The sequence below is a fragment of the Corythoichthys intestinalis genome, chromosome 21 (genome assembly GCF_030265065.1).
Source record: "Corythoichthys intestinalis isolate RoL2023-P3 chromosome 21, ASM3026506v1, whole genome shotgun sequence".
NCBI classification, from domain to species: Eukaryota; Metazoa; Chordata; class Actinopteri; order Syngnathiformes; family Syngnathidae; genus Corythoichthys; species Corythoichthys intestinalis.
This window is the reverse complement of record NC_080415.1, coordinates 19,355,286-19,370,703: the sequence shown is the minus strand read 5'-3', so window position 1 is coordinate 19,370,703 and position 15,418 is coordinate 19,355,286. Positions and strand designations below refer to the sequence as shown.

The following is a 15,418-nucleotide window of genomic DNA, read 5'->3' as shown; positions in this document are numbered from 1 at the left end:
ATCAAATCAGTGTAATTTTGACAAACTTATTTAAAAATATACAACTACCCAGTGTCAAATTGAGCTATATTTGTGATTTTTGCTGGGCAATTTTTTGAATAATTTCCATCTACCTTAACTCCTTCACTGCCATTAACGGTTCCTGACATTAAATTCATCTGAGAAGGCTTGCGTTGAGTATCACGTTTCACTGCCATTGAGAGTTATAGACATCCAATCCAATTGGACTCCCAGGCTAAGGGATTGGACGTCATCCATTATTTGGTTCTCATCAGTTTCATCATTTGCAGTCACCCCACCCCTCAAGTTTCAGCGAACTGAGATTTTCTAAGGGTCATAGTTGTTGTGGTTTTATACTATTCTGGTTAATTGATATGAAACACAGTAACATCAAGACATTTACAGCGTCGTATCGAAATAAGTACACATCACATCAATCCATTTTCAACAAAGAAGTTTATTAGCATTCACCTGAATAAAATGCGAGAATAGAGGTCAACGGGGAATGTGTTGCACAAAAAAGGAGTGATGAAGCAGCTTGAACTGCATTTTTTTCTTTAAATGTCAACCCTTCGACTGTGAGCCAGACTGGGCCCACTTACCCAAAAAGCGAGTGATGAACCGGACGAGGAAAGAAAAGAGGAGAGAGAGCTGTATAGCATACAGGAGGGGAATCAAAAAAGGGCACGGAGGAAGGGGAGGGGGATGGATGATCTGCAACACCTGTGAGCTTACAAACCGGTAAACAGCAGCGGAGGGTCGAGCGCCCCGGAACAGTGACCGGGCACTCAGCACCGCAACACGCCACACCATGTCACCACAGCACTGCATCTTAACAGCTAACCAGCATTACTCAACTGCTACACAACTGCGCCTAGTGCACAAAAGATACACAAGAAAGAGGGTTAGAGTCATAGGAAGCAACTTTAACCGGACAGAAAGAGTTGACAGAAAAAGGGGAAGGAAAACAAACAAACAAAAAAAAAAAAAAAACCCTACTTTGTCATCAAGACAAATGAAGCCACATTGACAAGACTGGCTAATATAGAGCCATATTTTTCCCCCCACTTGAGTGGTGCTACAAACCAATATTCAAAATGTACACCCTCCTGCTCAAGAAAAAGTATAACAAGTTATTCTTTTAAAAGAAAATAACTTGGTTTTATTGAAAAGCACAAATCCAACTGGGAATTTAAAAGGGAAAACAAAAAACAAAACAAATTTATGTTAATGACGCCCAACTCTGAACATCCAACATGACGTCTGCTTAGGTAGCAATGTATAAATGAACTATTTAGAGAATGTTTAGACCAAGTTCCAAATAACCTTTCAGTCTGCTTTCTGTGGCAATAGTGGAGTCCCCTTGAACATGGTGATCCTGATGTCCTCAGGAAGAAGCAATCATCTGACAGATCTGCAAGAAAAGAAAACAGAGTCAGGAAGAGCACATTGAAAAACACGTCAGTTTAACTTCTAACCCGAATGGTAAATATATCTTGTGCGAGGACACTTCTTGTTCACGTTTCACCACCTTCCGCACAAATGCACGACACTCCTGGCACTTGGGCGCGATTATAAAACAAACCTTTGGAGGGCAAAGCACTGGCGGTGGGGAAGCCCCTCGAGCGGGCGCATCCGCCCATGATCCCCGTGAACGTACCTCGCCACACCACTTCAAACACCAAGTGACAGCCCCGCAACTGCCGTCATGATGACCCGCTCCTGCGCAAACAAGCGTTGCCTGGGCGACCTGCTCCCGAGCAACTGCCATCGCCCCCCCGGCAACAGGCAGGTCACATGGGCGGATCACACACTAACTGCTCTCAAACTGCCACACCCCCATCTCCTCCAACTCCTCCTCTCTTTGCAAACAGGACTCAGCAGCTTGGAGGAAAGAATTCCACATTTAGGTGAAGGTTTGGAGTGAAGCACACCCGAAAATATTCACATCAGGCCAATTGAAACCCTTTTGCGCGCCTAATTTAGAACCAAATCTTGGCTATTATAGTCCTAAAATAGTTAGGATTCTGCAGACTTGGTTGCTTGTGTGAGATTTAAAAAGCAACCTCAAGACAGCAGAATATTACTTCATTGGCAGCCATTGACAAGAGACGTCAATGAAAGCCAATAGGTTCCAATTTAAATTTTGTTTTTAGTCAATTACACAAACTCTGATAACTATACCTATACTTGACCTGGCAATAAATGAGTTAAACATGTGATCACATATGCCTTAAAGACAATACCCCCCCTCCCATTAAATACCGTCATGTTGCGTCCAACTTTGAATTAAGGCTCTGTTCCGTTGTCCTCTGGAGACTTGGGTCGGCTCTTGCTCTTGGACTTAGACCTGGATCTGGAGCCATGGTTGGAGGCGGGGGTCCGGCTTCTCGACCTGGACCGAGAAGGGGACTTGGATTTGCTCCGCCTCGGGGTCCTGGATTTAGACTTGGACCGGGACCTGGACCGGGAGTCGGAGCGGGACCTGGAGCGGGAGTAACGACGGCGACTCCTGGATCGGGAGCGGCTCCTGCTCCTGGAACGGCTCCGTCTGCGTCGGCGAGGGCTCGCCGAACGTCTGCTGTGAAAGCAAATTATATTGTTTATTTTAACCGGACATTGCAAGTTTTTAGGGGAACCCATGCAAAGACCAAAATAAAATTCAAAATTGTCTTTTTTCCTCATTTAATTGTGACATGATTTCTCAATTCATCTCTGCCTGATGCGCCTGAAAACCTACCAAGTGTAACTAAACAACAGGGTAAAGTTCATTTTTGAATGTTTGTGTGCAAACGATTCTTCTGTTGTACAATGATTCCTTTAATATGACCACATATTTCGGACAAACTCGTTTATTATAGTTTGGGGGGGGGGGGGGGGGTAACTATAAAAATCACAGTAATTTGCAAACTGTGTAACACTAGTATTAATCAGTAACCAATTAGTAGATCATTTTCACAACTGATGGGAAGTACAGCCCTTGCTTTCAATGGATACTGATTAACTATTTATTTGGTTAAGTTTAAACATTAACCACTGGTCAGTTCATTCATATTTCGGGATAACCGCACACTCTCTTTTACCAAAATTGCCTTAATAAACCAACCCAATGTGGATTCAGAAAACAAAGACAAAAAATAAATGCATTACCTACACAAAAACGGAGGAAGCAAAAAAATTTTTTAGTTATAGTTCGTTTCGTCACATGTTCTGAAATGGCTGTACTTCACGTTATTAAACGTTAGAGAAATCCTTCAAAGCAAAAGCAGTAACGGAAATTGGGGATTGGAAGCTGAACATGTGAGCACGTGTTTATTATTCCTTTATCCACTATTTGTACCTTCGAGGTGGAGGTCCTCTCCGGCTGTACATGGAATCAGGCGGCCGTCCGTAGCGGGCCATCTGCACGCGGAGCTCACGGCCGTCGAGCAACGCTCCGTCCATGGCGTCCATCGCGTCCTCGGCGTCGCGCTTGTCGAGGAAGCGTACAAATGCGAAGCCGCGGCTTTCCTTGGTGTACCTGTCCCGCGGGATATACACATCGCCCACGCGGCCGTACTTCTCGAACACGCGGCGTAGCGTCTCCGGCGAGGTCCGGTAAGTTAGGTTGTCCACTTTGAGGGAGGTCATCCCCTCCACGTCTGGCGGCGGCCTACCGTAACTCATTTTTCCACCTAACTGAGCGTTAGCCACTTACAAAATAATATTAGCTCTTCCTGTTCGTTAAACAACAAAACGCTGGGCCTGAAACCCCAGCAACTCGAAACAAATCAAATCAGTTCTGAAACACTCACTTACGTGTATTTAACGAGCTTCTCCTACACGAAATGGCGGCAACGAAGCTTCCTTTTTTCCTCTCCACAGGCGGTAGCCTTCTCTGATTGGTTGAAGGCTCGCGCGCTTTGTCCGTCATAGCTGGGCTACATTGCCCCCTGTCGATTGGGAGATATTATGGCTGTCAAAGTTGAACCGATAGTTCAAATTAGCACTTTGACTAAATTTAGCAACTATCCAGAAATTTCAGACTCTCCCAGAAAGTTAAAAAGATACCTATCAACAAATTTTCGAGCCATTCGAAAGCGACTCAAACGCTACGGCATACAAATTTTCTTTTAAAACAATTAGTTTCATACGTTTACCTAAAGGTTTTTTATTTATTTTTGGTAGTCTATGGTTTAAATTAAGTCTTTAAACAAGAAGGTTGTGCCTCAAATCATTATTTTATCCCTCTTTATGAGCACAATTTGGCATTATACCAACGTTTACCTTTTGAATGTTTATTCAAATTATAAAAGCAAATGTTTCCTTCGAAATGACTTTCTAAATCTTTCTACTCCTTTCACAACCCAATCCTTAAGTATCAATTCATTACTTTTTCACCTTGTTTTAAGCATTTATCAATCAACTTTTGAAGTGTACATAAATGACTTCCTAAAACATAGACATTTCCCTCTTTTAACTCCAAGCCAACAATTTTCTACCTTCTTATTTAGATGCAAATGAACTGCGGACTCTGTACCCGAAAAGACTGGCGCTCTTGTGTTTGTATACATTGTCACATTATAACATGATACATTTCAGGTTTTAAATGAATAGTTCACACTTTAACATGTTATATAAGTACAGTAGTTATAGTAAATAATATCAAAGATCATCATAATTAAAATCATCATCGTAATATCAAAGGCAACAAGTCGTTTCATTCGCAACATTTAAGCTTTAGTATTTTTTGAGCACTGGACACATGAAAATGCAGGGATGGGAAGAACATACCTTCCATAACACAGCGGCAACATGGCTACAAAAACACCCGGTCTTTGTGGTGGCACGAGCTTGGTTCCACATTTGCCTTCATGAAGATATTGTCCTCTCCTGTCGTGATGATGGCAGATGGATACGGTATTTCAAAATCGTCTTTGTAAGGGATTTTTGTGAGTAATGTTACTCCAGCTCCACTGTTGTTTTGGATGTAGAAATTGTAAAACGGAAGTTGCTAGCAGACATGCGGAAGTAAAGCGGAAGTACCTGGGAAACTTGTCTATAACGTGTAGAACATGAAAAGTAACTTCAGTTACTTTGCCGAGTAACAAATTACTCTTACGTTTAGGTAACTGAGTTACTAACTGAATTACTTTTTGGGAGAAGTAATTTGTAACTGTAATCAATTATTTTTCTTAAAGTAAGATTAACAACACTGTAACCCTGCTCTACCCAATTAATGCAATGACATAATCTCCGACGACCACGTCATATGGCAGCAGATAACCCCGGCTTTAGAAGAAACCTCCCCCTAAAAACATTTTTAGCATCATCCCGTGATAATGAACTTGGAACACTGGCCAATTACTCCACCTTTGTTCTGTTTAGTCTATCTCAATTGTTTCACCAGCTACCTCATGAAAGAATCTGACCTTTTAGCCAGACTGCCGGAATCACACCAGCCGAACCGCCGGACCCACGCTGGCGCAGCTCCAACCCGGCCAAAAGGCCAAACTGCGCATTCACCTTAGTCTTAACCCCTTGTACTGACTCCATTTTGAAAGCTGGAAAAAGGCTTCGGAATACAAGTTGACAATTTATTCTGAGTCGACAGCAATCATACAGCACAGAGGGACCCAGGCGAGGATCCAAGGTTACCATATCACAAGTCAAAAAAATGCTCCTGAGAAAAAATGACAACGATTAGTTTAACATTCAGTTTTTTTGAAGGCTCTCATGGGGTGGGCTGTGGGCAGAAGAACGGTGTGTTTGGGGGTTGTTTAGGATTATTGTCTGTTTGTGGATTGGACAGGAGGTTTTGGGAGTTATTGTTGTCAGGGCAACGAAGGTTGCGGATTTTACCACTTCAGCGTCAAAGGGGCTCTTGGAGTCTTATCAGTTGTGTTAACAGTTGGATATCGGGCTCTCTCCGGTGTTCCTTGTGTTGGGACAGGGCGTCCCGCCATTTGTTCTGGACTGTCCGGCAGAATTGATTTCGAGAGTTGGTGGTGCAGACGTGGGCTTGTCAGTGTCAATCTTGCTCAGTCAGTTGCATGACGCACACGTTGGGCTTCTGTGATAAGAAGGCGTCATGTATCTCTTATGCCCTATATTCTGTTTGTTTTCCTTAAACTATGGTATAAGTGCTATTTATTTTATATTGGGTGTGTTAGAGTAATACAAACAGTCAAACGGTAAAGACGAGAAACAATACTATTCCCTGATTTATTAATTAAGTGTGTTAGAGTAATACAAATAGTCAATCGGTAAATACGAGAAAAGATACTATTCCCTGATAAATTACATTAACTATATTAGAAAAATGCAAACAGTTACTGTGCCTACGAGAAAAGGTACTATTTCCTTCATTCACAAGTACATGGATGGTCTCTGAGATGCTTGGCTGATTCTTGTTCATTTACAGCTCACTACGCCCCCCACGGCCGTACATAAACTGCCATGTTTTTTATGGTTAGCTCTTTAAATTAGCCTTGACAGTGTATTACTGCTACGTGCTAGTAGTCGTCCCTGCATTGCAGTCTTCGCTAGGGGGGTCATGCTACATAGGAGGTGGCTAACTTAGCTGCTAACTGGGGGGTGGGGAGAGAGGGAGAGAGAGAGAGAGAGAGAGAGAGAGAGAGAGAGAGAGAGAGAGAGAGAGACACTGCACCAAAACCAAGGTCCGGATTTGTGACGTCACAGGGATCTACAGACCTCCTTGACAGGACCGAGATGAGGAGTTGACTTTAAACCAGCGTCCTGTCGTCACTTGGTGGCACATCGTTGCTATTCGGTGCTTTAAAAGTCCAATTTAGCCCTGTTTGTTTTTAAAGGGAATCCCCACGACTGCTGCTTCCCACCCCCTTCTTCCTACTCAACCTACCAGCCAAGAGAGCTCCACCGCTGACCGGCGAGGACAAACAACAAACGGACCAGTCACTAATCCCCGGGACGGTCGCATCCACGGTGTGGAAGGGGAGACTCTGTCCCCTTTTACGAGAAATGGACTGGGGCGACCACCAAGTGGATTAAATGAATCGAAGTAATCACCATCGAGGGGGGTTAACAAAGCGAAGCTGAATGTCCATTTGGTCTTTATTATTTTCATTTGACTGGAGATGGGGGCTTTTGCGAGCAGACAAAACATAGGCGTGGAAGAAGTGGATATTCCGTCCAATTCGGTGTACCGTTACCCACCGAAATCCGGTAAGTCGCTAACAACAGGTCAACTGAATGGATGTGTATGTGAATGTATGTATGCGAGTGTGCGTGTGGAATGGTTTCACGCTGCAGAGCGTATTGCAGGTGAAATCGTGAAAAAGTAGTGGCCACATGATCCCAGAGGCTGCTGACAGGACGGATTTATTATGGCAGAAAGGTCCCCAGGACTACATTATATAGTTTTATAGTGATCATAATGCAATATGACAGTGCACTACTCTATGCGACTGAATTGATGATTCGGTATATTTTATTCATACAGTGCGTACCAATGCTACAAATGCTGATTACAAAAAAAAAATCCTTATTTTACAAATTTGCCAGTTTTGATTTATTTAGCAACAACATATGATTGAGGATTGCTCAATGCACTGCATGACTTTGGGACCCGTTACCAATATTTTAAATATCTTGTGTGTCTGTAGAAGTATTCAAAAAGCACAGATACCAAAATGCCACATAGTTCCATTTCAAGTTGAAATATTACTGTAAAAACAACTACCCAGATAGCAGACTGACGTTGAAAAGATGTTGGATCAACATTCCGGTGTCGATATTATATCATTGAATCAACGTCACTTTTGCACCCTCAATTAATGTTTCAACGTCGAAATCATTTTAAAACCTAAACGTCATTTCTGTTATTAATATTATTGAAACAACGCTGAATCAATGTTATGTTTTCGACCAAAATGCCCCCTCATCCAGAATTCAATTACTTTTCAATAATATTTCCCGGTCAATCATAAATCAACTATTTGTCAACATTAGTTCATCAACTATAAAACAATGGTAACCAAACCATCGCCTGACATACCATAGAACAACGTTGTTTCAACGTCATTTGATGTCAAAATTTTCTATGTCAACCATACTGATGATGATTTTGATGGAAAATCAACAATTATTCAATGTTGGTCTGCTATTTTGGTATCTCCCCTGCTGTTAAATGCGATCAGTGGCGGTCCTGGCATGTATGGCGTCCTGTGCAAAAAAAAACCATAACACAGACACACACACCCAAAAATATTGAACATATTTTTATGGCATTTGAATATGATTGCTTCCCAAAATCCTGTCAGGGTTAAGGGAACAAGCAAGGTTGCAGATGAAACTGATCTGTCAGCCCCAGTTTGTCAGTGGGATCTGGTGACAAAAGCCGCCAACCTGCTTCAAGAGCTGTCGTTGGGTCTTCTTTTAGTATGCAGGCGTGTGAAACAAGTCTTGAAGTTGCCAGACTCGATCCACACCTCCCACATCCTGTCAAGTATGTATCCTGAAGGCCTACTATTACGCAGTCGTGTCATCCATCCCTGTGATTAAAAGGCACAAGAGGTGATTAAAGTCAACCGCGCACCAAGCGATGTGGTTGAATTAGTCAGAACTTGACAATGGTGAGCAAATGACAGTTGACCCTTGTAAGCCTATCAATCTGCTGCAATAGAAAACAATTAAAAAAAATTCTAGAGGGATGAAGACAAGGAGAAATCACTGAAAACATACCGTATTGGCCCGAATATAAGACGGCCCTCAAAAGACTTTTTGAACACCGAATTAATTTTTATACAGAAAATAATTACAATACATCTTGTTATTTTGCTTCATTCAAATCTTAATATCTGAACATTTAAATATGTAAACTAAAGTGCAATCACATTCGTAAATGAATGGCTTCTGGTTTTTGAAATGTAAATAAACCAATCGATTGTGATAAAACAACAAAATTGCAATCACCGCATTAACCATCAAAGTGAAGTCTAACTGTAACTGTAGTCTTGAAACAAATCTGAATAAGGAAAAACATTGCAATAAACTGAATAAAGTAATGCAAACTGGTTAAACTGGAGAGTAGTTGAGATCTGTCATGACAGATCATCGCCAATGATATCTGGCGCCATCTAGCGTCGTGAATGGGTATAATGTCTAGACCGCGAATATAAGACGACCCCCGCTTTTTCAGTCTTATTTCAATGCAAAAAACACCGGCTTATATTCCGGCCAATGCGGTATATTGAAATCCCAAATTTTGAGGTCTATGCTGCAATTTTAATTGATTTAGCGATCTATTCTTTCGGTCTGCAGGAAGTTACTTCGCCAGCCACTTCATCATGGGTGGAGAGAAGTTTGACTCAACTCACCCAGAAGGTTACCTGTTCGGAGAAAATACTGACCTTAACTTCCTTGGGACCAGACCAGTAGCGGTAAGTATTCTCTATGTAATTGCACACATGCATTCTACCAAATTTATATTACAGTAAAATTTTCGCTGAATACAGAAGAACACAAATTTCTGCAACACCGCCAGGTATAGCTTGATATTGCATAAAGTAATGTATTGTGTAATGAAAAATTGAAGTTTAAACTCAAATGTTTTCGTTCTTAATTTTTTTTTCTAAAAGGTTAGTCCATCCATCAAGTCAAGTAAAATTTATTTATAACCCTAAATCATCAAAATATCCCACTGATAAGATTCACTGACAAATACAAGTTTATAAAATAGTTAAAAATATTAATAAAAATGATAAAATTAATAAATTATAAAACGTATTAATTAGATGAATAACACTAAATGAAATAAGTTGATATTAGATATATGCAGGCATGAAAAACTCATCTTTCAGCAAAATTTGCCGTTTTGATGTCAAAAAAGTTGACCTATGTGAATTGTGTAGCTCCGGGTAGAAAATTTTCAAGGGGGTGGATCGGGAGATTTCTTTTAATGTCGGACGCTTGGTATGCAAGTGGGGAAAGTGGCACAAAGCCAAAAAAGTACACCAGAGTGGCCAAAACATTGACTTATTTCAACAAAACAAAGGAGGGTACACTGTTGTGTCCTGTCTCTTCAATGCCAAGCTTGGCTGCACGTCGACCGTGAAAGAACACCTAAAGCGCCGTCACCGAGGTGTAATTTTAGAAGACGACAGGAGACAATTACAAGCTGGCAGATCGTAAGTCCATCTAACTAACTAACGACATGTTTTATTGAATTTGCTAACCAAGCCTGTCGCGATATGCAATGAGTCCATTTATCGTACGGTAAATAAAAATTAGTGCAGTAATTTTCACGGCTGCGTTGTATCGCTGCCATACATTTGTGCGTGCGTGCTGATGGCATATGAGACAACAGTTCTTTTCATAGATGTTTGTTGGTCATCAACACGCCGTAGAATTAAAGTTCAGACATACAAAATAAGGGAACACATCTACAGTATATTAAACAGTGTAAACGTTAGCATTGCTACATTGAGGCTAATGGGGAAAAAGACAACCTACTTTAGCCTGCTATAAAACATTGGCAGTCTTCTTCAAAACACAAACTTGCTGTTAAAAGGTGACACTTCAAAAATAAAAAATCGCTTTTTCACAGCATTTGCAAACGAAAAACAACGAAAATTTTTTTGATCACTGATACCATATGCATTGAAATAAAGAGTTTTTTTTGCGGAGTGTAAAGCTTACAGTCAGCGGTTTAGCGAACGTACTTCTGGTGAACATTTCAAAATAAAAGCACGCCATATTCGTCATATAAGTAACGATTTCTGGAGTCAATCCGACATGTTCCGAATCTGTTTACATTCCATTCTTTTGCACTAGTTAATGCTATCAGCGTTTGACCTCATTGTTAATTTGTGATTTATTGTTGTAATTTATGTGTTTATTTGTACTTTAATAAAGAATTTAAGTGTTCCAAAATGTTTTTGTGAAGTAATAAGCGTCATCAAAAATTCCATTGCTAAATTAGTTAAAAAAAAAAAAAAAAAGGGGGGGGGGATTTTTTTTTCATTAGATTATTCGACTAATCGTAAAAATAGTCGGCTGACTAATCGAGAGAAAATTAGTTGCTTGGGACAGCCCTAGTTGCAGGGCCGGCCCAGGCCATTTGGGGGCCCTAAGCAAAAAAAAATGCAAAAGGGCCCATATTTTTGGCCCACCATTTCGTCACAGTGTACTGTGAAACCCATACATGCAATCCAACCCATACGTCCATATTTTGTATATTAATCAGATTTTGTTGCACTGCATACTTCAAACTTCTCACCCCAAATGATTGTCAGTACTTACAGTAGATAGCGCCAAACCTTTTTCTAAAAGAGGAAAGAAAGAAGTTAAGGAAGAACTTTTATTTTTTTTTAAGCTTCTAATCAAGTATCAAAACTCACAAAAGTCAAATAAAGCAAACTGCAGTAAACAAAATAGAATATAAATTAAACAATTGCCAGATTGGGGGCCCCCCTAGTGGTCAGGGGCCCTAAGCAGCTGCATAGTCTGCGTATAGGCTGGGCCGGCCCTGCCTAGTTGTACAATGTGACGAACATATTTTCTCCTCACCCTTCTCACCTTTTTAACCCCTGACCCATTTTCATGCCTGTATATATTTTTTGTCATTACTACTGTGATTTACATTTTGTTTTTAACATTAGATTGAATTTTCTAGTAAAATGTACTAATTCACTGCCAGCCCATGGATATGTATCACTAGCAGTATAGCCAGGTGTTGCTCGGGTTTGTTTAACATGAACACAATACAACCGAATGGCAGATAAAACATAATTTCTTTGCAAGATGCAGCTGTAATGTAGTAATAGTAAAAGGAAAGCATAAAGGGGTTAATGCGCTATCGCTTTTCCATCATTGTGTACAGTTTTGTGGTGGGCGACGTGGAGAAAAATGAGAGAGACTGTTTTTATATTTCACACTTGCAGCTCTTGTACCCATACGCCGCATGACTCCAAGAGACAGCACAATTATTGAACAGAAAACACCAGAACATATCAATGGCAACCACCACTCTCGGGCACGGATGCCACAACTACCCAAGAACCATTGCGGGCGTAACACACAATAAATAACAGTCACTCTGTATGAATATCCTGAAATGATTCCCTTAGTAATATTTTGGGAAATTGTACATTTTTTTTCAGCGTCTTGTTGTGGAGTACTCAAAGCCACAACGTATCATCACAGCACATTTAAATTTGGACATGAAACCGTAAAGTTTGAAAGCCAACTGTGATATTGCAATCCCAAGAGACCCGTCTGTACCCTCCACAATCAGATACGGTGGGGCAAATAAGTACTTAGTCAACCACTAATTGTACAAGTTCTCCCACTTGAAAATATTAGAGAGGCCTGTAATTGTCAACATGGGTAAACCTCAACCATGAGAGACAGAATGTGAGGAAAACCCCCCCAGAAAATCACATTATTTGATTTTTAAAGAATTTATTTGCAAATCATGGTGGAAAACAAGTATTTGGTCAATACCAAAAGTTCATCTCAATACTTTGTTATGTACCCTTTGTTGGCAATAACGGAGGCCAAATGTTTTCCGTAACTTTTCACAAGCTTTTCCACACACTGTTGCTGGTATTTTGGCCCATTCCTCCATGCAGATCTCTTCTAGAGCAGTGATGTTTTGGGGCTGTCATTGGGCAACTCGGACTTTCAACTCCCTCCACACATTTTCTATGGGGTTGAGATCTGGAGACTGTCTAGGCCACTCCAGGACCTTGAAATGCTTCTTACGAAGCCACTCCTTTGTTGCCCTGGCTGTGTGTTTGGGATCATTGTCATGCTGAAAGACCCAGCCACGTCTCATCTTCAATGCCCTTGCTAATGGAAGGAGATTTTCACTCAAAATCTCTGGTCCCTTTGCAGAAAAATAGCCCCAAAGCATGATGTTTTCCACCCCCATGCGTCACAGTGGGTATGGTGTTCTTCGGATGCAATTCAGTATTCTTTCTCCTCCAAACACGAGAACCTGTGTTTCTACTAAAAAGTTCTATTTTGGTTTCATCTGACCATAACACATTCTCCCAGTCCTCTTCTGGATCATCCAAATGCTCTCTAGCGAACCACAGACGGGCCTGGACGTGTACTGGCTTCAGCAGGGGGACACGTCTGGTAGTGCAAGATTTGAGTCCCTGGCGGCGCATTGTGTTACTGATAGTAGCCATTGTTACTGTGGTCCCAGCTCTCTGTAAGTCATTCACTTGGTCCCCGCTTGTGATTCTGGGATTTTTGCTCACCATTCTTGTTATCATTTTGACGCCACAGGGTGGGATCTTGCATGGAGCCCCAGATCGAGGGAGATTATCAGTGGTCTTGTATGTCTTCCATTTTCTAATAATTGCTCCCACAGTTGATTTCTTTACACCAAGCGTTTTACCTATTTCAGATTCACTCTTCTCAGCCTGGTGCAGGTCTACAATTTTGTCTCTCGTTTCCTTTGACAGCTCTTTGGTCTTGGCCATAGTGTAGTTTGGAGTGTGACTGACTGAGGTTGTGGACAGGTGTCTTTTATACCGATAATGAGTTAAAACAGGTGCCATTAATACAGGTAACGAGTGGAGCCTTGTTAGACCTCGTTAGAAGAAGTTAGACCTCTTTGACAGCCAGAAATCTTGCTTGTTTGAAGGTGACCAAATACTTATTTTCCACTCTAGTTTGGAAATAAATTATTTAAATATCAAACAGTGTGATTTTCTGTTTTTTTTTTCATTCTGTCTCTCATGGTTGACGTTTTCCCATGTTGACAATTACAGGCCTCTCTAATCTTTTCAAGTTGGAGAACTTGCACAATTAGTGGTTGACTAAATTCTTATTTGCCCCACAGTATTTTCTATGGTAATATTTTGGAGTTTCGAATTAATTTTCTGCACTAAATTGAGGCATACAGAGGTCAAACCCATTCAAGAACACCCCCAGAAACATAAAGTACAACTGTGTAAAATTTCGTTAAAATCCACCCAGTCGTTTCAGAGTCCAAAGGGAATGAACACACACACGCACACGCCATCCAACACACACACATTTCCATTTATATATAAGTATAGATATAGATACTCATATATTATGCATTGTGGTAGTTAGTATATTTTAGAATTTAAACTTATTGATGGAAATGGCAATGGAAGCCAAAGAGTTAAATTGATAAGATCAATTAAAAAAACCTAAATAATAGGATTTCAATAGATTACAAAGATTACAATTAAGTATCTAAAATAGTGATTAAAAACATTTACTGACTTTCTTTTGTGATTTCCACACTTTTGTCAATTCCTCTTATACTTGACAGACAGCTCCGTCATCTGGCCTTTGTTTTGTGTTGACGTGCCGTACACAATCTCGTTCATCCGCAGCTGACGGCATCCTGCTGCAGCGTTTAGCAGCACTTCCACATTTTGCCCGATTGCAATTTACATAAATGTGTCATCCTGTCAGAGTGATTAAAAATGAAAGGGGAGATGCTGCCAAGCGATAGGTCGTTTTCCTGCGGGCCTTCAATCATGTAACCAGAATGTTAAGCTCGCGAGCAGTGAATTTTGAAGTAAAGCGTGTGGTCTTGCTGCCGTTTATGTCTAGACCAAGGCTAAATTTAGCAGTAGCCTTTTCCCTCCCAGATTATATTGCTGTTTAAATCCTCCCGCCGGCTGAGAATTTAGAAAAAAAAATTCCCACTTTTCATTTTGCTTTGAATTAGATGCTCAAAGCGGCATTATATAATGCTCGGTGGCTTGTGAGCAGATGGTGCAGTAAATTCATAAACCCAGCTTGAGTTATTGCGCTCTGGCTCTCTACAAATATGATCACGTACAGGCTATTTTTAGAGTTTGCTACCCCCAACCCCCGCCACTTGCAATCCCATAAGGAATTGAATGTTTTCATCTGGTGTTTAATATACACAAACGTGAATGGCCACTGTGACATTTCAAATAAGACCTCCACTGTTGTCTAATGAAAGGCTGTTTTCAGCATCAGCGTCTGTGTGTTTTAAAGGAACAACTCCTGCTGAGCCCCAGATGTGCAATGCTACTTGCCATTCACAGCCGTGTAAACACACGGAGTATGTGGAGTCATCCCACCACATCCTGCATGTTTCTCACACCCAAATTGGACCTTTTTTGCACTGTCAGCAGCTTGTATAGTGTCTTTGATTGAGGCAGTGGTGTCAAACTAATTCAGAGGGCCTTTATTTCTGCAAACTAGGACTGGCAAAATTAATCCAAACAAACAAACAAAAAAGAATGGATTAGCAAAATAACCAACAACCATTTTGTCAAAAGAGAAAGTGTCTAGCCGAGGTATGTTTGACTGAAAGCCGAAAAAGCAGATATTAATCACTGGCTGCTAAGTGTCGGTATGGAAAGCAAGATAAATTTCTTTCATTTCTGCATTCCTTTAATGTTAAAGTTAAATCAGGAGCAGCCACGGTGGG

General features: G+C 40.9%; 2 protein-coding genes across 5 annotated transcripts in view; one reads left to right on the top strand and one right to left on the bottom strand.

The window, feature by feature from the left end:
* Positions 1-437: 437 nt before the first annotated feature.
* On the bottom strand, positions 438-3,869 carry srsf2a (serine and arginine rich splicing factor 2a). The gene is made up of 3 exons (XM_057826835.1): positions 3,341-3,869; positions 2,266-2,581; positions 438-1,414 (listed from the first exon to the last, which is right to left on the bottom strand). The coding sequence occupies exons 1-2, from the start codon at positions 3,664-3,666 to the stop codon at positions 2,290-2,292; spliced, it is 618 nt and encodes a 205-aa protein (XP_057682818.1). The 5' UTR covers positions 3,667-3,869; the 3' UTR covers positions 438-1,414; positions 2,266-2,289.
* A 2,777-nt stretch (positions 3,870-6,646) lies between these two features.
* The window catches only part of rnf157 (ring finger protein 157), a 31,701-nt gene continuing 22,929 nt past the window's right edge, over positions 6,647-15,418 (top strand). For 2 of the 4 annotated variants that reach the window (XM_057826469.1, XM_057826468.1), the window contains exons 1-2: positions 6,648-7,185; positions 9,283-9,401. In XM_057826469.1, the coding sequence (XP_057682452.1) occupies positions 7,098-7,185; positions 9,283-9,401 (207 nt within the window). In that variant the 5' untranslated portion in view covers positions 6,648-7,097. Of the gene's footprint in view, positions 7,186-9,282; positions 9,402-15,418 lie in introns of all 4 variants that reach the window. The other 2 variants (XM_057826470.1, XM_057826467.1) reach the window with 2 other exon arrangements.